The sequence below is a fragment of the Gouania willdenowi genome, chromosome 20, assembly GCF_900634775.1.
Source record: "Gouania willdenowi chromosome 20, fGouWil2.1, whole genome shotgun sequence".
In the NCBI taxonomy this organism is placed as follows: domain Eukaryota; kingdom Metazoa; phylum Chordata; class Actinopteri; order Blenniiformes; family Gobiesocidae; genus Gouania; species Gouania willdenowi.
The window spans coordinates 7,562,564-7,588,093 of record NC_041063.1 but is presented as its reverse complement, the minus strand read 5'-3'; the positions used below and the strand labels follow the sequence as shown (position 1 = coordinate 7,588,093).

The 25,530-nt window shown below is 37.9% G+C and overlaps 1 protein-coding gene across 1 annotated transcript; it reads right to left on the bottom strand.

Annotated features, from left to right (window-relative positions):
• Positions 1-516: 516 nt before the first annotated feature.
• On the bottom strand, positions 517-25,443 carry nsmaf (neutral sphingomyelinase (N-SMase) activation associated factor). The gene is made up of 31 exons (XM_028434932.1): positions 25,325-25,443; positions 20,132-20,218; positions 18,803-18,881; positions 18,556-18,617; positions 17,191-17,227; positions 17,067-17,117; positions 16,892-16,963; positions 16,755-16,802; positions 15,276-15,328; positions 14,994-15,123; positions 14,848-14,919; positions 13,611-13,719; positions 13,289-13,465; positions 12,039-12,118; positions 11,877-11,967; positions 11,036-11,099; positions 10,895-10,946; positions 10,693-10,813; positions 9,551-9,682; positions 9,434-9,476; positions 9,192-9,358; positions 5,448-5,559; positions 5,286-5,344; positions 3,121-3,188; positions 2,972-3,039; positions 2,780-2,903; positions 2,623-2,706; positions 1,351-1,501; positions 1,025-1,127; positions 831-940; positions 517-770 (listed from the first exon to the last, which is right to left on the bottom strand). The coding sequence occupies exons 1-31, from the start codon at positions 25,360-25,362 to the stop codon at positions 676-678; spliced, it is 2,739 nt and encodes a 912-aa protein (XP_028290733.1). The 5' UTR covers positions 25,363-25,443; the 3' UTR covers positions 517-675.
• Positions 25,444-25,530: the final 87 nt, after the last annotated feature.

Here is a 25,530-nt window from a genome sequence, read left to right as displayed (position 1 = left end):
TTCAACTTTTTAAGCAACAACTCCCCCGGCCGAGGCAGCAGCCCCTCCTCCTGCTACAGTGAGACACCTGCAGTGGAGGTCTGCAGTCAGGGCTAAATTAAAGAAATTCACTTCTTCAATAAGCCGACATTCTGGGTGAACGCAATCTTTAGTAACTCCGTAAGTTGATCATTTAAACTGTAAAAGCAGAAAGCACACACACATGCACACACACACCTTCAGAAGACAGGCCCTTTGTGTAATATCTTGTTGTTTTGCTTAAAAAATAATAATTCTGTGTATTTTGTGTCGTCTCTGAAGTCATTTTGTGTTTATCTTGTCAGGTTTTTTTATTGTGCATTTTGTAGTCGTCTTGTGTGATATTTTTCGTTGTTTTCTATATTTTGTAGTATTCTTGTGTGTCTTTGGAGTCAATTTATGTGTTTTTGTTGTCGATTTGTCATGTTTTGTATTATTTTTGAATATGTTCTGTGTGTTTGAGTCATTTACTCCAACAGTAACGACACGTAAACAATAAAAGTTTGGAAATATGATTATTAATTAAAAAAAGAAGAAAAAAAACTGCATCCATTAATGAGGAGGATGAGGCTGATGCTGCTTTAAAAATACAAAGCAAGTGTTAATGCTAACAGGCTAAAAACAGAGGTTAAAGTTCAAAGGTCACTGATGTTGACACTAAGTGTGTATTTTCCACATCATGACCTGTCCATCGTCTCCTCCTGTGATCACCGTGTTACACATGTCGTTCATCCACATCACGCCCACAGCAGCTGGAGGAGGAGACAGAGCCTTTAGCTGAGCAATGATTGGTCCACACTGATGGTTCATACCTGAGTGGGCGGGGATTCTCCTGGTGATGCTATTGGTCAGAAGGTCCCACAGAATCAGGTCTCCTGATTGGCCCCCACACAGCACAGAGTTACCGTCCCAGCGGAAACACCTACACAAACAGGAAGCACACGGAGCAATAAGAGCTGCTCCTGGTCACAGTGCACGTGCTCTATAGTGCACGTGAGCTTCTCACCTGAGCTCCTCCTCAGCTCTGACTGATGACGTCACCATCCCCGTCTGAACATCAGTGACCTTCATACATGAGTCAGCACCTACGCTGAGGATGTGACGACTGTCTGAGGATGAACACCATGTGACCAATCAACATGTGACTAATCACTTCCTGTTTATTTCCACAAATGCCAATAAAATTATTTCACGATGTGTTTTACATGAAGTCATTAAAAAAACAAAGTCACTCTGCAGAGGATGTGTGCTGTACTGTCGTGTGTGTTTTGCTTTCTTTGAACATTGAAACGGTGACTAATAACTTGTGATAACATCAGATGAGTGACGTACCAGGACTGAAGGAGGTCTGGTGGATGGTTCCTGTGTGACAGTGGAGCTGCTGTAGCATCACATAGCTGAGTGTGTCCCAGATGGTCAGAGAACCCTCCTTACTACCCGAGCTCAGCAGAGTCCCTGATGGGTTCAACGCCACCGTGTTCACCTGGAGGATGAGGAAACATACAGAGGATCAGCACCTGAACACTACTTTAATACATCATTAATAACACCAGAGGTTTAGTCGGGTTAATTTCTTTAAAAGTGCTTGAAGGAAAAGTCCTTGTAATAAATAAATAAAAATGAAAATATGGAGAAAAGCAGGACAACTGAGAAACACTGCACCAGAATCAACAACAAACAGGGCTGAATTTAAAGGTATTAAATCATTCAAAAAAGTATTTTAACTTTGATATTTAAATAAATGTGGACAGATTTGTTTAATATTAAAAGATTAAACACATTAGTGACACACCACGAGAAAACCATGAACAACAATTTTTAAGTATTGACAGATTGTGAGAGTGATTTCTAAGCTTTTTAATGATGTCACACACAAAGAATTCAAAGAATATTTGAGGAAGTAATTAAAAATGTGACTAATTTACAGTTTTACCGCAGTTGTTCCTCCATCTAGAAATCACGTGATTGATGATGTCACACTGCCTGTAAACATCCCATTGTTTTCTTTTGGAGTGAAGCATTCAGCCTGATTTTTATATCATTTAGCAGCTTTTTCAGTCAAAATAACAACTTGTGCTGCTTTTGGTTGCTCCAAATAATCAGGAAAATTTAAAGATGCTGATGTAAACCTCTTTTGTTTATAGAAAGAGGATAAGAACAGTATAATCTGTGATCGTAGGAGGCGACAGTTCCATCTCCGAGGTTTGGTAGTAGACAATGAAGCAGAGAAGAAAAGCTCTCCTAAGGAACCCTTAAACAGTGCATTGACACGCTCTGGTTGCTGAAGTTAGAGTGAATTAACGACAGTTGAAAACACACAAACCCTGAGGATCGAAGAATTCCCACCAAAAAGTTTACTTGCTTGCTTCAGCTGCATACTGTTTAAGGGACAGTAAAGGTCCCTTAGGGCAGCCACGTGTTTTACTTTAACGTGCAGCTGATTGGCCCAACCTGATAACCAGTATGTGAATGGCCAAAGAAAGTTGGTTGATCATCAGTTGTGGATTTCCCTCCTCACTTTGCATTTTTTACTCAAAAAAAAAAGGTTTTTGTGTGTTTTTTCGTCACATTTTTTACATCGTGTTTATTTTTGTCCTGACTCACCCCAGCATCGTGCTCCAGCTCAGCGAGGAGGTGGAACTGGGTTCTCCTGCGACTGGACGAGCTGTCAGTGACACAGCGCCAGACCTGTGGAGCAAACAGACATCACTACTACAGCTTCAAACAGCTACAGACCAGATGTCCATACAATAACAAACACCTTAACGGTGGAGTCCCAGGACCCCGTGTAGAGCCTCTCTCCACTCCAACACATCTCACTGACAGCGTCATCGTGTCCCATCAGCGTGTCCTGCCTCCGGCCGTACGCGATGGAGTAGAAGTAGCTACAAAGGAGGAGTGTTATGTCATGTTAGCGACATGCTAACATGCTAACATGCTAATGTGTACGTACATGTGGTTGTCCCAGGATGAGCAGACCACCGTCTTATCCTCAGCCACCATCAAACATGAAGAAAGAGCCTAAAATACAGCAGGTTTTAAACACAGGACACAAACACAGACTGGAAGTAATGGGAGCAGTGGGAGGAGTAGTGGGAGTACCATGTTAGAGAAGGACATGCTCCTCTGGAACTCCTTCAGATCTTTAGAAAACATCTTCAGTGTTGAGTCTGAAAAAAAAAAAACAAACAGTGGAGTTTGAACCTAAAGTCACATGTGTCAAACTCATGGCCCGGGGGCCAAAATTGGCCCTTTGGAGCATGCAAAACAGAAAAACATGAAGACATGTATCACTGTGTAAATGAAACTCAACAATATTTGCAGGTTTTCCTGGTGATTTCAGTCATTGATTTTCAGTCATATTTAATGTTAAACATTTGAACAAAATCCCTCAATTTTCCTCAAATTATGACATAATATTTTCAGTAATTAAGTAGAAATTGGTCAAAAAAACTAGGAAATTTAAAGTGATGATCCTGTTGGGACTGAAATCTGTCACTTTTTGCTTATATATTGTCAGTTTCTTACATATTTTGTATTTTATGTATGAAACCAAGGGAATAAAAATCAGAATCAAAAGTCCTTTATTTATCCCAGGAATAAATTATCTACGTTACAACTGCTCGAGAAATTTACTAATAAAAAGAATGAACGTTCAACAAAATAAAGAAAGAAAGAGACGTATATTATTAATTAACAACAGCAAGTCTGAGTCTCTCAGGGCTCAATATTAGGGCCCCTCTTATTTAGCCTTTATATTAATGATTTGCCAACTGTCTGCTCTGAAGTTGAATGTTTGATGTATGCAGATGACACCGTTGTATTTGTTCACGGTCGCTCCAAGGACATTGTTGCAGATAAACTTACCAAAGCAATGACTCTTGTCACTTCCTGGCTGCAGGAGAACTGCCTGCAGCTAAATACTTCAAAAACTGTAGGTATGTTTTTGAGTAAAACCAATAGAGCCTCATCTAATCCTGACATACTAGTTGCTGGAGAAAAATTACAAATTGTAAATCAATACAAATACCTTGGGTTAGTAATAGATTCTCACCTCTCCTTTAAAGCCCATATTGACAAATTATGTAAAAATATCAAGTTTAATCTAGCAAATTACCGCTCAATCCGAAATGAAATGTCAACTGAAGCTGCAATAATCTACATTCCATGATCTTCAGCCACTTTAACTACTGCCTAACAAGTTGGTCTCAGGCAAGTCAGAGTGCAAAAAGACCTTTGGAAACATTATACAAACAAGCCATTAAAGTCTTGGATAGAAAACCAAGGCACTATCATCACTGTGCAATCCTGAGAAAGTACCACCTTTTAAATTGGGACAGTCTCCATAGATTTGCGGATTTGAGTCTCATATACAAAATAACACATGATTTGGCCCCAGCTCCTCTGGCAGAGTTCGTCAGCCAAAGAAACAGCTCTGAGCGCGTCACTCGAGGCTCTGTAAGAGGCGATTGTGTCATCCCTCTGCGCAGGAGTGCTTTCAGTCGCTCGGACTGGTCAGTTAGGGGCGCTGCTGAGTGGAACTCAATACCTGAGGAGGTTAAACAGCTAACCACTTACAAGGCCTTTATAAAAAAAATTGAAAATTTGTCTTATTAACATGTACGTCTGCCAACATTAAAAGTTGAGCATGTTGCACTGCATTGTATTGTACTAGATAACGTAGCCTTTTGAACACGTGCTTTTTGTGTGTTTTAATATTGTAACAGGTTTTTTGTGTGTTTTAATATTGTAACTGGTACTGTCATTGTTGTTATTGACTTGTACATGTATTGTCATGCTTGTATTTTAATGCCTTTTTACATCTTGGCCAGGGGACTACAGATGAAAAATAGCCTCCTGGCTAATTCTGGCTTTTTTTAACCATGTTTGTTCATAGGTTATATGAAATTGCACTGTCCCCTTTCAAATAAACCAATACAATACAATACAAAAGTAAAATAATGTTGAAATTACTCGTTTTCCTCCACTAGAGTTAAAACTGCTAAATTAAAATGAGTTTGGATGTAAACTTGAAGCTTTGTTTATTCAGACAAGGTTTTACAGGAAATGTTGATCTCCAAACATGTTTCGACTGTCAACTGCCAGTCTTCTTCAGAGGAACTTTCATGAAAAGCCTTGTCTGAATAAACTAAACCTCAACTTAACGTATTATTAAAAAAAAGACAAAATGAATCTCGCTGGAACTGAAATGAGTTTGATCCTGAGGTATGAAGTGAACCTGGAGCACAAACAACAGATGAACTGACCTTGAGAAGTGGAGAAGATGGAGGATCCATCACGACTGACGGCGATGCCTGTGAGAGCTCTGCACACGAAGAAGAAGAAGAAAAAATGTACAGACCAGAGGAACACGTTAACGTTTCATTCCACAGGAAATAACTCCTGATCGTCATCATGGACTCACTCACTCTTTATGGATCTTATGACTTTGAACGACCTTCAGACTTTCCATGCTGGACCAGGCCAACTTCCTGCTCTCCTCTGTGAGGTCCTCAAAGGAAAACTCCTCACTGTGAGAGGCTGGAACACAAACACACACAAAGTGTAATGGAGCAGGGTGAGGACCAGTAGATCAGTGGCATTTAGTTCCACCATCAATAGGATCATTTTATATTTCATCCACATGAACTAACAGTCTGTAACAGTGACAGTGTAAAATAGACGTGTGAAAACTCCAAAAACATACAAAACTAAAGAAAAAAATAACAAATCACAAAAGGACAACAAAAATACGCAAAATAACTCAAAAGAATACAGAGAAATACAAGAGCCACAAAACATACAAAATGATATAAAAAATACAAACAATAATAAAAACTACAAACAATAATAAACACACACAAAATGACAACAAAATAGATAAAATCACTCAAAAAACATAAAAAAAAGTACAGAAAAAAACACAAAAAAGAAATTACAAAGATTATTAGTAAAGACACAAAAACACAAGAAAAATGCACAAAATGATTCCAAAAATACACAGGACAACAAAACTACACACAACAGCAAACATATATAAAAATAGCACAAAAAACAACAAAAAAACACAAACGTTCTCCAAAACACATAATTACAGAAAACTACACAAAACAACACAAAATGAGCAAAACAAAAAAGATACAAAATGACAACAAAAATGCACACAAACCACTACAGAAACACACAAAAAGACAATGAATTGTACAAAATGAGAAACTAAAGGAAACTATAATACACAAAACACCTAAAATACACAAGACGAGTACATAAATACAGAAAAATACACAAAACGACATTAAAATACACAAAAATGACTCCTAAAACACAAAATCACAAAAACAACACAGACTGACTGAAAGAACACACAACACAACAACAACAAAAACGAAACAACAAAAAAACCCTGAGAACTGCCACCTTAACGTGGTGGGGTTTTTTGAGCGCCCGAAGGACCCTAGGAGCTATGTTGTCTGGGGCATTATGCCCCTGGTAGGGTCTCCCATGGCAAACAGGTCCTAGGTGACGGGTCAGACTAAGAGCAGTTCAGAAGACCCATATGGATAAAGTTAAAGCAAGGGCCATGACGTCGCCTGGTATGGCGCAGCCGGGGCCCCACCTTGGAGCCAGGCCTGGGGTTGGGGCGCGAATGCAAGCGCCTGGTGGACCCGGCCGGGCTTAGCCCGAAAGGACGACGTGGGCCCGCCCTCCTGTGGACTCACCACCCGTAGAGGGATCCATAGGGGTCGGGTGCAGAGAGGACTCGGTCACGGTCAACGGGGGGTGCCTCGGCGGCCCAGTCCGCGTCCACAGCTTCTGGCTGTTGGGACATGGAACGTCACCTCGCTGGGGGGAAAGGAGCCTGAGCTTGTGTGGGAGGTTGAGAGGTACCGGCTAGATATAATCGGGCTCACCTCTACGCACAGCTTGGGCTCCGGATCCCAACTCCTGAAGAGAGGCTGGACGCTCCATTTCTCTGTCATTGCCCGTGGAGAGAGGTGGCAGGCTGGGGTGGACTTGCTTATTGCCCCCCAGCTCAGCCGTGACGTGTTGGAGTTCACACCAGTGAACGGGAGGGTCGCGTCCCTACACCTTTGGGTTGGGGACAGGTCTCTCACTGTTGTCTCGGCCTACGGACCCAACATCGGTGAAGAGTACCCGGCCTTCTTGGAGTTCCTGGGAAGGGTACTCGACGGTGTCCCGACCGGGGACTCCATTGTTCTACTGGGGGACTTCAACGCCCACGTGGGCTGCGACAGTGAGACCTGGACAGGGGTGATTGGGAAAAACGGTCCCCCCGATCTGAACCTGAGTGGTGTTCTGTTATTGGACTTCTGTGCCAGTTACAGTTTGTCCATAACGAACACCATGATCGAGCACAAGGGTGTCCATAAGTGCACGTGGCACCAGGACACTCTAGGCCGGAGGTCGATGATCGACTTTGTAGTTGCATCATCTAATCTCTGGCCGCTTATCTCGGACACTCGGGTGAAGAGAGGGGCTGAGCTGTCAACCAATCACCACCTGGTGGTGAGTTGGATCCGGTGGCAGGGGAGGAAGCCAGTCAGACCTGGTAGGCTCAATTGTGTTGTGAGGGTCTGTTGGGAACGTCTGGTGGATCCCTCTATCAGTGGGGTCTTCAACTCCCACCTCCGGATGAGCTTCTCCCAGATCGCGAGGGAGGTGGGAGACATGGAGTCCGAGTGGACCATGTTCTCCTCCTCCATTGTCAATGCAGCCGTTCGCAGCTGTGGCTGTAAAGTCTCTGATGCCTGTCTGGAGAAGGTGTTCGACCGTGTCCCCCGTGGTGCCCTGTGGGGGGTGCTCCGGGAGTATGGGGTCCGGGGCCCTTTGCTAAGGGCTGTCTGTTCCCTGTAAGACCGCAGCAGGAGCCTGGTTCGCATTGCCGGCAGTAAGTCAGACCTGTTTCCAGTGCATGTTGGCCTCCGCCAGGGCTGCCCTTTGTCACTGGTTCTGTTCATTATTTTTATGGACAGAATTTCTAGGTGCTCAGGATCTCATCTCTGCTGTTTGCAAATTATGTTGTTCTGTTGGCTTCCTCAAATCAGGACCTTCAGCGTGCACTGGGGCGGTTTGCAGCCGAGTGTGAAGCGGCCGGGATGAGGATCAGCACCTCCTAATCTAAGGCTATGGTTCTCCAACGGAAAAAGGTGGTTTCCCCCTTCTGGGTCGGTGGAGAGTCCTTGCCTCAAGTGGAGGAGTTCAAGTATCTCAGGGTCTTGTTCACAAATGAGGGTCGAATGGAGCGTGAGATCGATAGACGAATCGGTGCGGCGACAGCAGTGATCCGGTCCCTGTATCGGACTGTTGTGGTGATGAGGGAGCTGAGTCGGGGGGCAAAGCGCTCAATTAACCGATCGATCTACGTTCCTATCCTCACCTATGGTCATGAGATTTGGGTAATGACTGAAAGGACAAGATCGCGGATACAGGCGGCCGAAATGAGTTTCCTTTGCAGGGTGACTGGGCGCTCCCTTCGAGATAAGGTGACAAGCTCAGTCACCCGGGAGGAGCTCGGAGTAGAGTCGCTGCTCCTTCACGTCGAAAGGAGCCAGCTGAGGTGGCTCGGGCATCTGTTTCGGATGCCTTCTGGTTGCCTCCCTTGGGAGGTGTTTCAGGCATGTCCTAATGGGAAGAGGCCTCGTGGAAGGCCCAGGACACGCTGGAGGGACTATGTCTCTGAGCTGGTGTCGCCTCGGGGTCCCCCCAGAACAGCTGGAGGAGGTGTGCGTGGATCGGGAGGTCTGGGCTTCTCTGCTGAGACTGCTGCCTCCGCGATCCGGGCCCGGATAAAGCGGAAGAAAATGGATGGATGGAAAAAAAAGACACAAACTGACTCCAGTAACACAAAACAACAAAAACACCAACAAATAAAACAGAAAAAATACAAATATGCACAAAATGAGTTAAACAAAAACAAAATGACTGTAAAAAAAAATACACAAAAATAACAGGGAAAAAATTATAACATGCAAACATACACAAAGCCTTTGTTGTTTCCTGTGTTAATGCTTTGATTGGTCGTTTTTCTAATGCTGACATGAATGTTGATCATGTGACCCTTAATTCGCTGTGACAGAAGTTGCCGACATAAGAGAGGTGTGTTTATGTTGTTGTTTAGTGTGTGTTTTTATTGTTTGTGTGTGCTCTGATACCTGGGGACAGCTCACAGGTGGGGGAGGAGGTGCTGGGGCTGCGGCTGATGTTGTGGAACCTGGGGGTGATCCTCTGAGGGTGGGGGCTGCTGAACAGCTGACTGGGGGTCTGACCAAACTCTAGGATCTGAGTCAGCATGGCTACCCTCTGATCAATGTCCTCAATGCTACACACACAGACACAGACACACAGAACTTTAGGGATAAACACTAATCACTTACAAAGTGATGTGTTCAAGTACCTGTCACAGTCCAATCCTCCTTCATAGGTGAGAGGGTGAAACACTGGAGATAGATAGAAGATAAAAAGCAATTAATTAAGTGTACCGTTGTGTAGTAGTGGTTGTGTAGTAGTGTACCGTTGTGTGCTGCTATGGCCTCACTGCCTCTCTGTTTGAATCCAAACACTAAGTCGATCCACTCATGGAGATGTTCAGACACGTACTGACTCTCTAGTGCCGCCTTGTGTTTCTGGAGATAATCACTTGCATCTGAAGTCAAACACATAAAACAAAGAAAATACTAAATGACAACATAAAGATACACATGAACTCTTAACTCCAGTAACACAAAAAAAACACAAGCGAATAAAAGAAAAAAATACAAAATAACAACAAATATGGACAAAATGACTCAAACAAACAAGATGACAAAAAATTTATAAAATGACAACAAAACCACAAACAAATAAAATGGAAGAAATTAAAAAATCGACTCCAAGAACACAAAACAACAACAAAAACACACAAAATGGGGGAAAAAAATGTACGAAATAGTAACAAAAATGCAAAAAATTACACAATAAGAACAACACAAACTGACTCAAAACACACACAATCCAAGAAATAAATTGACTCCAAGAACACAAAATGACAAAAACACAAAAAAAGAGAGAAAAATGATCAAAGTAAAAAACACACACACAAAACAACAAAAACAAAAATTGACTCCAAGAACACAAAACGACAAAAAGACACAAAATTAGGTAAATATTTACAAAGTACACTTTAATGTGATCTAATGCTACGTTCAAAGCAACTCAGAACTCAGGATTTTCTGACCTCCAACATGGAAAAGTGACTTGAAAGCTCCTACTTGGTAAAGTTGGGGAAAAACAAGAAGGGTCTAGCTGCAGCCGCAGCTCCTACAAACCACGCCCCCTACAAAATACGTCCTATCAATCCCTCTAATCCAATACCTGGACATGAACCTTTCCACTAACCTGAACCGCTACCGCCTCCACTTCCTGGCTAAATTTGAGGTTACATTGAAAAATTGCTTGCGTGGGTGTGGTTTGTAGGGGGCGTGGCTTGTACTGTACCCACGGCTGCAGTTGGGCATTATTGGAAAAAACACACACTATTATAGCAGTCAGCCATGTTTGAGATATTTTCCATGTGCTGGTTGAACTCAGATCTCTGAATTTTCAACTTAGAATTGCAGAGTTCCGAGTTGCCTTGAACGCATCAGTTTCAGAGCTTTATTTTAAGTCCGTTCACACCTGTGGCCCACGGTGGTAGAACCACGTCACCCACATAGCTCCCGTTCTGCTTCCTGCCCAGGTCCAGACCCAGTTTGTTCTCCAAGAAGCTCGGGTCGTCCCCATAAAACTCTGGGATGAGCTACACACACAGTCAGATACATAAAACAGTCAGAGTACTCTTATAAAATACACTCTGTTGGTGGTAAACAATGATTTCTACCTCTTTAAAGTCCGTCGCTCCTTCTAAACAGTTTCTCCATGTTTCACCTAAACTGTAACAGTTCACAGGAGGGACAATAATGATGATTTATTATTATTTAAATGATATGTGAGATGAGCTTTGACGAGTCATGTGACCTACTTGTTAAACATGCGGTCTGCGTTGTCATAGCGACCGTTCTGGAGACACAGCATGTGCTCTGGAGCTGGAAAAGATGGCAGAATTCAAACATTAATGAAAGCATTAAACCTGTGATAAATTATTATTTGTAAAAATAATAATAATAATAATAATAATAATGAATTAGATCAGACCAATCGGAGCATTAACACAGGCAACAACAAAGGCTTCATGTGGTTAAATGTTGTGTTTTGGGAGTCATTTTTGTGTATTTTAATCTTGTTATGTATATTTTTCTGACCAATCTGAGCATTAACAGAGAAAACAACAATGAGTCTGTGTGTTAAGATTGTTGAATTTTGTGTTTTTAGTAATTTTGTATCTTTATGTGTTTTTGTCATCGCTTTGTATATTTTTTTGTTATTTTTGTTTATTTTGGAGTTCTTTTGTGTGTTTTTTACAGCAATTTTGTATGTTTATTTTTCTCTGAATTTGGTGTATTTTTTGTCTCTTGTCCAACTTTCTAATATTTTTGTAGTTGCTTTGTGCTTTTTTTGTTTTCCTTTTGTATGTTTTTCAAACAAAAAAATGTTTAGTATTTTTGTTTATTTTTGTTGTATTTTTGTATCATTTTCTCTCATTTTGTGTGTTCTTGTTGTTTTGTGTGCCTTTGTCAATGCTTGGTATATTTTTCTGTTTTTATTTGTAGTTGTCTTGTGCGTTTATGGAGTAATATCGTGTACATTTGTTGTCATTTTTCTGTATTTTCATATGGTTTATAGAGTCGTTTAGTGTAGTTTTTGGTGTTTGTGTATTTTTCTGTCAATTTAGATTGCTATGAGAAATTAGTGTGAGGACGTACCGACTCTGACCAGGTAGAAGAGGACGTATCCTGGGGACGAGTAGTGACTACCAAACATGAAGCGAGGTTCAGGCATTCCTCTGTAACGAGCCTGAGGACACGAGCACTGAGCATCACTCATCCATCTCTCATCCATCACTCAGAACATCCAATCACACTCACCAGTAAACGGTCCAGCCGCTCCTCGTTCAGAGCTCCCACAGGTTTACTCAGATCTCTGAAGGTGTCTGCCTTTGTCATGTCTGAGAAACAGAAAGTGATGTTAGCGTTGATGTTAGCTGCGATGGTAGTGGTGACGATAGTAATGATGTTAGCGGTGATGATAGTGTGTTGTTAGCTGTAATAATGATAATGATGGTGACGTTAGCGGTGATGCAAGCAGTGATTTTAGCAGTGATGATATCGGTGATGTTAGCGGTAAAGTGCCTTGCTCAAGGACACAATGACAATGACTTGGCTAGAGCGGGATTCAAACCCCTAACCCTTCGGTTATTAAACGACCCACTCTACCTTTGATGTCACTCATGATGTCAATAATGATGATAGCGGTGATGTTAGCTTTGACGATAGCACTTATACTAGCTGTGATGCTAGCAGTAATTTTAGCTGTGACCATTGCGCTGATACTAGCGGTGATGCTAGGGGTGTTACTAGCTGTGATACTAGCTGTGATGCTAGCAGTGATTTTAGCCGTGACCATTGCGCTGATACTAGCGGTGATGCTAGGGGTGTTACTAGCTGTGATACTAGCTGTGATGCTAGCAGTGATTTTAGCTGTGACCATTGTGCTGATACTAGCGGTGATGCTAGGGGTGTTACTAGTTGTGATACTAGCTGTGATGCTAGCAGTGATTTTAGCCATGACAATTGCGCTGATACTAGCGGTGATGTTAGCGGTGATGCTAGGGGTGTTACTAGTTGTGATACTAGCTGTGATGCTAGCAGTGATTTTAGCCGTGACCATTGCGCTGATACTAGCGGTGATGTTAGCGGTGATGCTAGGGGTGTTACTAGCTGTGATACTAGCTGTGATGCTAGCAGTGATTTTAGCCGTGATCATTGCGCTGATACTAGCGGTGATGTTAGCGGTGATGCTAGGGGTGTTACTAGTTGTGATACTAGCAGCGATTTTAGCCGTGACCATTGCACTGATACTAGCGGTGATGCTAGGGGCGTTACTAGTTGTGATACTAGCTGTGATGCGAGCAGTGATTTTAGCCATGACCATTGCACTGATACTAGCGGTGACGTTAGCTGTGATATCTAATGGTGATGTAGTGGTGATGTTCGCGGTTAGCTACTAACTAACACAGCTGGAAGCTGGTGCAGTCAGCGATGATGTTAGCTGTGATGTTTAGTGGTGCTATAGTGGAGATGTTAGAGGTTATGCTAGCGGTTAGCTGCAAACTAACCCAACTGGGGGCTGGTGTAGTCAGCGATGACCCAGGGGAACACGGGGTACTGAGAGAGGTCGTTACAGCTGCGGTCTGCCAGGTTGTTGAGGTGGAGCAGGTACTGGTAGTTGCTGAGATGACCTCGCTGCCACTGTAGCATATAGCTCTCTGCTGTGTGCTCTGTCACAGGGTTCTCTGTGCAGCACAACATAACAAAGTGTTTTGATTCCATCAGAGGGTTACAAGAAGCTGCAGAAGGTTTGCTGATGAAATCAAAAACCTCAGATTATTTGGATTAGGATTAACATTTGAAAATATGTGATCTGTTTGATATTGTTACCCAGGAAAGAAGCCATGTAGTAGTAGATCTCGTCTCTGTCTGCTGTGTTGTAACACTTTAGGTAGATGTCTGAGCAAAAGTCATTCTCAGTGCAGAAAACCTCCAGACCCTCGAAAACAGACAAAAAAACAAGTTTACACACCACACCAGACATAAGCAACTGGCGGCCTAGGGGCCACGTGCGGCCCTTGCTTTAATGTTGTGTGGCTCCCAAAGGAAAAGCAGAGAAATACAGAACAACACAAAAAAGCACAAAAATAGAGTAATGGATAACAAAAATACACAAAATAACTAAAAAAACAATAAACAAAATTACAGAAAAAGACACAAAAGGACAACTACCACACATCAAAAGTGTGTGGTAGTCCAAAAGGGACATTAAATTACAGTAAAAAACAAAAAAAGGACAAAAATAGACTAAAGGACAACAAAAGAAAAAACAAAATTATAGAAAAAGACACAAAAAGACAAAAATGGACTAAATGAGAACAAAATGGACTAAATGAGTACAAAAATAGACAAAATTACTTCAAAAAACTAAACAGATTACAGAAAAAGACAAAAAAAAAAAAGAACAGAGACTAAAGAATAACAAAAATACACAATTAAATTACTCAAAAAACCAAACAAAACTAGAGAAAAGGATACAAAAGGACATCAAAAAACAAAATACATAAAAGACAAAAAAATACACAGCAATAACTCCAAGTACAGAAAATGACTCATAATGCACGAAACGACAAAAATACATAGAATAAAAAGAAATAAACCAAACGACCACAAAACAAATTTGCAGAAAAATGCACAAAAGAACAACATAACAACTGTAGAATTAAACCTAAAAACCTCCCTGTGTTCCCGCTGACATGAATGATGAGGATGATAATTGTCTCTGCTCTACACTTTCAGAGCATGTGTGTGTGTGTGTGTGTGTGTGTGAGAACTAGGGTTGGGCATCGTTTGGATTTTAATGATTCTGATTCCGATTTTCAATTTCGATTCCTGTTCTAAACTATTCTCAATTCGGATTCTTATACATCTTATACAAACCCCACGTAAACAAACAGAACAAGCCGCAGAAACAAACTAGTGCGGGCATTTAGGAATAAAAAAAAAAAATCAAAATGCAAACATCTTCGTAACGGTTCCGCAACCGGACGTTAAGAACCGGTTCCTATTTGGAACAGGTTCTCGGTGCCCAACCCTTGTGTAAACAGAGCATGCGTGTGTAACTAACCAGTGGTCTGAGGCTGTGTCGTCTCTTGTAGATTCTTCTGACTTTGCGCAGTTTGATAGTGATCACATGCTCCTGAAAGAATGTGACAGCTCAACCAATCAGAAAACAGTTTCATTAAAGGGGGCGGGGCCATGCTGAGAGCTCACCGGGTAGCCGTTGAGAGGCTGGAAGTAGAGGTTAGTATCAGTGATGCACACGTGGCCTGGATTAGACACCAGAGGAAGAACCATCTCCACAGCACACTCCATGTGAGGCTTCTCAATTACACTCTCAAAACTGCGCATGCACGCACACACGCACGCACACACGCACACACGCACACACGCACGCACACACGCACACACGCACACACGCACACACAGCCTTAGTAAAGACAACAACCACAGAGGGAAACTACACACAGATGTTTCTGTTGGACGTGTGCGTACCAGTTTTTATCAAACGATGTCCTCGCCAACCTGGACTGGAGATTAGCAGCGATCTGAAAACACAAAACAATGTCCATTTTGTGTATTTTTGTTGTCATATTCTGCTTTTTGAATCATTTGTGTTGTCATATTGTGCATTTGGAGTAATTTTTGTGTATTTCTGGAATAGTTTTATATATTTTCTTGTCACTGTGTGTATCGTTGTTGTCATATTGTGGTATTGGATTCACTTTTGGCATTTTTTGTTGTCATAATGTTCATCTTTGAGTAATCGTGTGTATTTATTGTCATTTTATGTATTTTTGCTTTTGTTTTGTTGATTTTTCCGTCATATTTGGATATTTTTTCATTGTTGTTTTGTGTGTTATTGGTGTAATTTTGTTGTTTTTATGTATTCAACAGAATTCTGACTGATTAGAGCCTGATATTATTAATCAATATTATCACAAGTGTCAGATACATGATATAACTGCTCTCTACCACCATGGAACAGAGGTTAGTTTGCTTTAAAAGGAGGATATTTAAAACAAATTAAGCTTTCCTGCAGTGCTTCTGTTTTCATTACAAATCCAGAATTTACCAAAGATTTTCACATAAAATTGCATTTATTTATGAGAATATTAGTGCTGAAATTAGAAGATATTTGGCTGTGAGATTAGGGTAGAAAGGGGGGGGGGAAATTTTTTGTTAAATTTACATGAGAAATAAAACTCGGGAATTTTCAAAAATATATACTTTTCATGGAAATTATTTATTGGAGTGAACCATTAAATTGGGAAAAACTTTTAAATAATTGATGCTGATATTTTAAATGATGCTAAAATATATATTCAGCATTCCTGTTAAGGGTTAAGGTTAAAATGTGAACAATTCCTGTTAAATACCACTAATTCCCGAGTGTCAAAGGGTCATTTTTGTTTATTTTTTGTTGTCATATTGTGCTTTTGAAGTTGTTTTTGTGTATTTTAAAATATTTCTGGTCATTTTGCATATTTTTGTTGACATGATGTTAATTATTTTGAATAATCAGGTGTATTACTTGTCATTTTGTGCCTTTTTGTTGTCATATTGTGCTTTTTGAGACATTTTTATTGGCATTTTGTGCTTTTGGAGTCATTTTTAAAATGTTTTCTGGTCATTTTGTATATTTGCTGTTATAATGTGAATTTTTGAGTAATGATTTATTTCTTGTCATTTTGTGTATTTTTGCTTTTGTTTTTTTTTTTAAACTTGATTATTTTTGAATAAATGCTAATATTTATGTTTGGATATGATACAGTAGTTTAAAATTACTCCCAATTTCCAGTTACCAGTAATTCAAATAAATACTTGCCGAATTTAAGTTCCTGTGGAATTTTCACAACCCAAAGAGCGTTTATGAATTACCTTTATATAAACAATTATAAAAAATATAAGTAAAATCAGAATCATAACTTTTGCTGCTCTGGAGGACAATAAAGAGCCTAAATATTGACTCACCATTGCAGTTTGATCTCCCAGTTTTCCCAGACAGGACGCTCTGTGGAGCTACAGGAAAGAAAAAAGAAAAACTACTCTACAAGATCCATCTCTTTAGAAAATGTGGAATAAATAAATGTAGTAAAAAAGCCACATACCTGCAGTAACGTCTGGACAACATCTTCCGTTTTATTCCAAACTTCTAGATGGAAGGTCAATTTTTTTGCTCCCTGATGTTAGAACAAAGTTAGAATATTCTGATAATCTGTAAATTATGTTCCTGGTTTAACCATAAGGACAAATATTAAAGCATGAACACACAGAGTGACTCACCCTTTCATTGTGGTAAGGAGCTATCACGTTTCCTTCTTTGATAGAAATAATCTACAACGAAAGTGAAACTAAATGTAAGTTTTAACACAACGTTAGAGAAAAACCTGATAAAACATGAACTCACCTGTCCACATGAAATAAGGATAGATGACTGCTTTGGACTGAGAGCATAAACACAAACAAGAAAATATATTAAATATCAAACACGTCTGATAATTAAAAAAACATCTGATTTAAAATTAAAAAGAAAATATCAACTAATAATGAGCATTGGTTTAAATGTGTTAAGTTAAAAACTTTGTGGATACTTTTTTTAAACATGCCACAGTATCTAATCTGGGGGTCACATGATCAATATTCATGTCAGCATTAGAATAACGACAAAACAAAAACAACAAATTTGAGTGTTTTTGTTATCTTTTAGTGTTGTTTTTTAGTCATTTTGTGCATTTTTGTTTTCATATTACGCTTTTGGAGTCATTTGTGTGTATTTTTTATCATATTATGCTTTTCAGATTCAGAAAACTTTATTTATCCCCGAGGGGCAATTCAGTTCACAGTAGTGGGTTGGGTAACAGCAAGATAAAGAACAATACACACATCCACATTTTCATCTCATCAGTCAGTCACTATGCAGGAGGAAAAAAAACAGACAGCCATGAAGTAGCTACAGCAGTTACAACATTGTGATAAAGTGCAATAGTGGCAATAAACACAACAAAATAGATTCAACCCTAAAAAAACAGTACATGTAGTATTTAAAAGCTTATAGTCATTGTTGTGTATTTTTGTAGTAGTTTCATTTTTTTTGTCATTTTGCATATTTCTGTTGTCATCATGTCATTTTTTTTTAGTAATTGTGTTTATTTCCTGTCATGTTGCACTTTTTGAGTCATATTTGTTGTCATGTTTTACTTTTGGAGTCATTTTTGTAGTATTTTTGCACATTTTCTTGGTCATTTTGCACATTTTTGTTTATATAATGTGAATTATTTGAGTTATATTGTGCATTTTTTGGTTTTGTTTTGTTAATTTTTCTGTCATATTATGATATTTTTTTGTGGGTTATTGGAGTCATTTTGTGTATTTCTGTTATAATGTGCTTTTGGAGTCATTTTTGTTGTCATGTGCGTTTTTTGAGCAATATTGTAATTTTCTTGTCATTTTGTGTATTCTTGCATTTGTTTTGTTATTTTTCTGTCCTATTTGGATATCTTTATCATTGTCTTGTATGTTTTTGGAGTCATTTTGTGTATTTTTGCTGTTTTTATGTATTTTTCTGTCATTTGGTTGGCTTTTGGGAGTCAGTGTGCATTTTCATTTTGTGCGTTTATTCAGGGGCCACACACTATTAGACTGTGGGACCTCTAGTGGCCCATATCTGCTGTAGAAGCTTCAGTGCGGAGGCAGTAACCTGTTTGACAAACTAAAACAAAACACCAGCGTGTGAGTTGAAGGTGTGACATCCGTGAGTAAAAATATTGCTCACTCTTCAAAAGGGTTCGTCTCCTTTTGCACAAACTGGATCTTCGTACAGTCTCGCAGAAGAATCTACAGATCAAACACATAAAAATAGAATCAAATCTACAAAACTATCTGGAAAACATGTCTAAAAATGGCTCCGTAAACCAAGCAAGTGGCTTCACTGAGGAATCTCAGGTTGATGTGTCATCCTATTACATCTATTTTACCAGGTTGTTTGTTTACTTTAAATGTAACTTGTCAATCAGACAAACCTTTAGAATCGGCTCAGCAAAGTCATCTGGATCAAAAATTATGGATCTGGAACAAACCTTGAAGGAACCTCGAACTTTCCTGAAAGAGCAGTAACAATAGGATGAAAATACATTCATTCATTCATTGACACACTTAAGAAATAGAAAAGAGAATAGAATAAAATAGACCTTTATAGATCTTCAAAACACAAATTTACATGTTGCAGCAACACAATAAAATAGCAGACAGTAAGAACAAAAATAAATACCAACATAGGATAATGGTGCAAAATGTAAAAAAATAAATAAACAAATAACAATAACTAGAAAAGTCCTACTTGTGGAAGCAAAGTAAGGGGTGAACGCTAAGATTGTAGCGACATTTTAAACTATAAATTGTGGCTTAAAGCTTTAACTGCAGTGAGCAGCAGCTGTCACACTGTAGCAGGCCTAATCAAGCACTCCAAGGATTGCAAAAGCAGCATAATTTCCATAAAACCTTAAATTACATTGAAAATAAGCGAGTCAGCATTTTACAAGTTAGATATTTTCAGAACATTTTGATCTTTGATTTGTGTAAATTAGTTAAGATTCGCATGAAGCATGACAAACAGGGTCAATTAAAAAAAATCATATAAATTAATTTTATCAGAGTGCAACACGTACAAAATAGATAGATTTGTAGATTAGACAGTGGAACTACATTTGTGTCTGAGTTTAACACTGACAGAGTTATAGCAGTTTACAGTAAAAGCATAAAACATAATATTGCATTAAAAGTAAAAGTAATTGCATTTTACAAATCTCAGAGCAACATTGCCACTAAGCATTGGTACATTTTCACATTTGAATGGTGTAGATCGGTTAAAAATTGGTAGTAGCAAGTTAAAATACGTACGGAAGAATAAGAAAAATAAGAAAAATTTGCATTCCCACAATAATTAAAAAACAACAGCAGAAAAAACATCACAAATGTGCAAATGACAAATACACGTAAACATAAAAATTAAACACTTCAATAACTGACTGACAATTGTATTTATTTCATAAAAAAAATCATTACTGTTGTATTTCTTTATTTTCATGATTAAATTATCAGATGTTTCTGATTATTCTTACCGCTACTGTAATCCAAAGGATTTAAAAATATGTTTTATCTGTAAACAATCTACTTGTTTCACAAATAAAAACAGTTTCCTCATGCTTTCATGGGACAGTAACAGTTAGTATTTATTATTCCTGGTGTGATCCAGACTTGCTGGTATTATATAAAAACAGAAGGGAGCCGTTCCCATAGAGTGGAACATCTCAGTGTTATTGTTGTTGTGATGCGTTCAGGTTCAAACCCACCTCTCCCTTTGTGCAGTGCGTCTCACATGGTACGCAGTGTGCTGTTCAAAGTAGAACTCCTCCAGATCCAGCAAGAGGAGGGAGAACCTGCAAACACAACAGCTGATGTTAGTGTGAGAACATCCGACGCACACTTTGTAAAAACCAACAATGACAAAAAAAAACCTGCTTTGTTTGTGGTTTTAAAAAGATACGTGAGAGGAAAAAATGTGACAGAAAATGAAAAACATGAATCCAAATAGAAATATTTAGTGTGAAAAGAAATTATTCATAATATGTAACAACCTGAGGTCATCTTTAAGGTTTATTTTATACCATATTTTATTGCTTTACTTATTACTCAGGTCATCACGATATTATTATTAATTTTCTGTCATATTTGGATATTTTTTGTGTTATTGGAGTCATTTTTTGTGTTGTGATACTGTGCTTTTAGTGTCATTTTGCTGTCATAATGCACAGTTTCTGACCATTATTTTGTATATTTTTGATTTGTTTATTTTAATTTGTCATATTTGGATATTTTTATCATTGATTTGTGCATTATTGTCATTTTGCATATTTTGTTGTCATAATGCACAGTTTCTGACCATTATTTTGTATATTTTTGATTTGTTTATTTTAATTTGTCATATTTGGATATTTTTATCTTTGCTTTGTGTATTATTGTCATTTTGTGTATTATTGCTGTTTTTAAACCTTGAATCCAAAAATAATTATTTACTATGAAAATAAATAATTTTTAATATGCAACAACCTGAGGTCATCTTTTAGGTTTATTTCATGAATATTATATTACTTTAATTATCACTATGATCGTCACTTTATTATTTATTGCTGCCATTATGATCTTCATCAACACTGTTGTAATTTTACATTTTGCTTTTCTTTTTTTCTCTTTCCATCATCCCTTATATATATTACTAATATTACTGTTGTAATTGTTGCCGTTTATCCATCTTTATGTAATAAAAAAGAAGAAAAAAAAATAAAATAAGATAACTTTAGTGACCTATTATGATGTGCCCACTACTTTTACAAACAAATGAGAGTTAAAATAGACCAACCACCCTTCTGGTAAGGTAGAGAAAAAATTTCAACATCAATATACGATATATCACAATTTTTATTTATTATTACTTTTTATTTGGGTGATAATATTATATCAGAATAGGTATTTTTTTTAATGTATTATAATTAGCCAACATTTTAGCTCTTTACTACAGATGATGATGATATGTAAAAGTTCTTATTTATTTTTAAATGTTTTGGAGATATTAAAAAAATCTATATTTATTCCCATTTTTTATCTTTATTTTTTTCTGCCATGTGTGCATTTTGTAGTCATAGCCTGTTTAACACTTTCATTTGCAGTATAAAATAAATGTAATATGCATTGTTATTTTTAAACTATGACTCATATGGTTTCTACAACAATTCTAAGAAATTCTTATGGAAATATTGTGATATCCCAATAGAAACATCTGTAGAATGATAAACTGGTTTTATTGTTTTTTATTGTGTCTGAGACACAAACTGAAATCAAAGGTTAAACTGAGATTGCTCATCTTATCTTATAATAAAAGCAAAGTGTGTGTGCGTGTGTGTGCATGTGTTTGTGGAGCTAATATCTCCCCGACGTGTCTGTCCAACCTAAAACTTTGTCAATGGCTTCCACATAGCCCAAGTGTGTGCATCCGTTATTTTGGAGTAATTTGGTCATTTCAAAACATTTATTTTAATTTTATGTTCACCCAGAAGTGAAACCTATTCAGCATTTGACCTCAGTGTGAGGGGGCGCTAGCGCACCATCTATAGCTATTTCACTACACAGCTCCGCTGCGTGCCAGAGCCAATCGCTCGCTGAAGACCTGGAGTAGCACCAGACCTGCACGCAGGCAAACGAGTGAGAGAGAGGAAGATAGTTTAAAGCACAACTGAGTAACTTTTTCACCTAATAAATTCTTCTCGTAGTCCCTGTGAGGGTAATGCATGCGTTTATGTGGTGATTGGGGGGTATTTCATCCCCCCTGCTGTCTCTGGCCAGAAAACCAAATTTGCAACTTTCCCTGCCTCCGACCCGGTGGCAAGACGTCCTGCTTTATGGCAGCCCAATACAAAGCAATGCTAGATTATGACCAGCCCCGTGGCTGCACACGGTTGTCTACAAATTCACTTTTCTCAAACTTATACGTTTACGTCAGTGACATAACCAAAAGAGACCTTTAGTGGGAACGCTAAGCGCAAGTTACTTAGTTCTGTTTTGAGGCTCTTTCACAAGTTTTGAGCTCCTGTGGACTTCTCTTATGAAGAAACATACTTTTTGACTGTTCCTCATTTAGTGATTACATTTCAAAACATTTATTTTCATGTTTGTTTGACCGGAAGTTATGACGGGACCCGGAAGTTATTGGACGGCAATGGCCACGGCTGTGTTAGAAGCGAAAAATGCAAATTTCTCCGTGGATACGACATTATAAACGCTAATATTTTCACCATGTGCTATATAAGCAAATACGCACCTTGGATGTACATGCAAGATGTGTTGCAATTATGTGTATAAGTGCAGCTGATGCGCGTGCGTGCATGTAAGAGATAACCCACGGAGGAGATGGAGAGAGAGAGAAACACACACACAGACACACATTATAATAAAAATATACTAAAAGAGTAAAATAAAACAAAAAACTAAATATTTATACAAAAAGTCCAGAAAACGACAACAGAAATGCACAAAAATATACAAAAAGGCTCCAAAAACACACAAAATTACTCCAAAAAACATATGTTGCAGAAAAATACACCAAACAACAACAAAGACATGAAAATGACCCAAAATACACAAAAATAAATATGTATACAAAAAATACACAAAATGACTCCAGAATCATACTACAATGGCAACAAAAAACAATAATTGTACAAAAAATGCACAAAAACACAACAGAAAGATACAAAAATACACATAATGACTCCAAAAAACATACATTACAGAAAAATACAAACAAAAAAATATAAAAAGTAATTTTAAAAAAAACCAACCAGGATTAAACCAGGTAAATCACACACACTATTTTATTTTGCACCCACAAATAAGCCCCTTTATAAGACTACAGAGTACAGAGTATGTACACCTCTTTGTACATCCAACCTTCAAACACAGACGCATTTGGCCATAATTGACCACTCTACTTAAGCTCCTCCCACTATATGAATACATACTTCTGATGACCATTGTACTAGTTAACATTAATCTGTAATTAATCACAGATTAGGACTGTGTGAATGATGAGTTTAAAGATTAAAGTGTATTTCCAGTCTCACGCTGACAGATCATCAGCTCCTCTGTCTGTATTAGTTGAGTTATTAACAGCTAACGTCTGCTGCTCTCCATTTAAAGCCACACTCATTAATGTGTAATCTAATCAAATGATTGACAAATATGTATTTTGCAGGATGTGTTTTTCTTCTTTTTTCCATTTGTTTTGGTAATTTGTTGTGTTAAGAGTTATTAGTGAGCGTTTAAATAAATAGAAATGTTCAGGCCTTTAAATATGAAGAAGAAACATGATAAATAACTTTGTTAAAACAGGTTTTAAAACAAGCAGTCAAAGTTATCCAAAAAACAATCCACTTTGAAATAATCAACTAACATATTGATCTTCAGTAAAAAACTATATATTCTTCTATAATGTAAACTTACAGGTTTTATGGCAGAAAAGTGATTCCAAACACATAAAATGACAACCACAAAAAAAACATTTAAAAAAAAAAAAACACAACAACCGCAAAAATACAAAAACCCACAAAATTTCAGAAATATTTTTTTAAATGCCAACAGAAATACAAGAAATTACTCAAAAAAACATAATTCAACAAGAATACTCAAAGCAATAAAATCACAGACAGAAAAATACAAATAATAAATAGCAACAAAAACAAACTAAATGATTGGAAATAGAACAAAAATGAAAGAAAATAAAACAAATAACAAATACACAAAATTACTCATCACAAAACCAGCAAAATACACAAAAAGAAACATAAACACACAAAACAACATCAAAAATATAAAACATGACAGAAAAATACAGAAAATGATCATGAAAATAATGACAAAAATGGCTTCAAAAATACACAGAATGTGAAACAAATACACAAAATGACAATAATTCACAATAATATGAAAAACATTTACAATGTCAGAAAAATACACAAAACTGATGACAAAAACATACAAAATTACAATATAAGACAACACAAAACAACAACGAATACACAAAATGACAACAAAAATGCGTAAAATGAATACAAAAAATCAAAGAAGGAAAAACATATACACAATAACAACAAGAATGGACAAAAAGACAACAGAAACACACAAAACAACAGAAAATATACAATATGACAGAAATATATACAAAATCACAACAAAAATGCAAGGAAAAATATACAGAGTATCAACAGGAATACACAAAAAGACAACATAAAGACACAGAATGGGAGAAAAAATATACAAAATCACAAAAGGAATACACAAAAAGATGACAGAAACATACAAAAATGCATAGAATGCCGACAAAAATTCAAAGAATAAGTAAAAAAAAATATACAAAATGAGAACAAAAATGCAAAAGAATGAGAATAAAAATATACAAAAAGACAACAGGAACACACAAAACAACAAAATATAGATAATATGACAGAAAAATATACAAAATTGCAACAAAAATAATAAATAAAATGAAAATGAAAGAAAAATATGCACAAAAAAAAAAAACAAGGAAACAAAAAGACAACAAAAACACAAAATTGAGAGAAAATGTACTAAATGACAAAGACACTTAAATGACTAAATTCATATATCTGATTCAGAGTTCAGGGTTTAAAGCTGGTTCCACATCAATAATAACTAATGAGCAGCTCACTGACACTTACAGACATTCACTACCAGCTCGTGTTTCAGCTGCTACATTTAATTAAATGTCAGTAAACAGTGTATTGTTAATGTGTCAGATTAATAAAATTGAGCGTCATTAGAGGGAAACTGAATAGTTTATGAAAACGAGTAGCACGAGCTCCATCGGACAGACACACGGACGCTGTCAGTAGCAGCTAGTAGCGGTCAATGAGAGCTAACAGAGTTAGGCGTTAGCATGCTAGGCTAACATAGAGCTAATAAACAGCACAAACCTTCCTTTAGTTCTCTCCTGGTGTCGAACAAACGCCATGACCTCAGGAAAACCAGAGCATCCTCCTGAGGAGTCTCTGCTCTGTCAACACGGAAATCACCCTTACCACGTGACCCACACCCGGAAGTACTGACAGGAAGCCTCACTTTGCGCTCTGTTCTGAATACCAGAATAAGAGCACGAGTTAAATCATAATATATGGGGTTC

Bases quoted from the DNA above. Each gene is read 5' to 3' on its own strand.
- nsmaf (XM_028434932.1), bottom strand. From the start codon at position 25,362: ATGGCGTTTGTTCGACACCAGGAGAGAACTAAAGGAAG. The intron at 15,124-15,275 runs GTACGCACACGT...GTGCATGCGCAG, and splicing joins ACATCGTTTGATAAAAACTG to TTTTGAGAGTGTAATTGAGA. The intron at 9,477-9,550 runs GTACACTACTAC...ATCTATCTCCAG, and splicing joins GGCCATAGCAGCACACAACG to TGTTTCACCCTCTCACCTAT.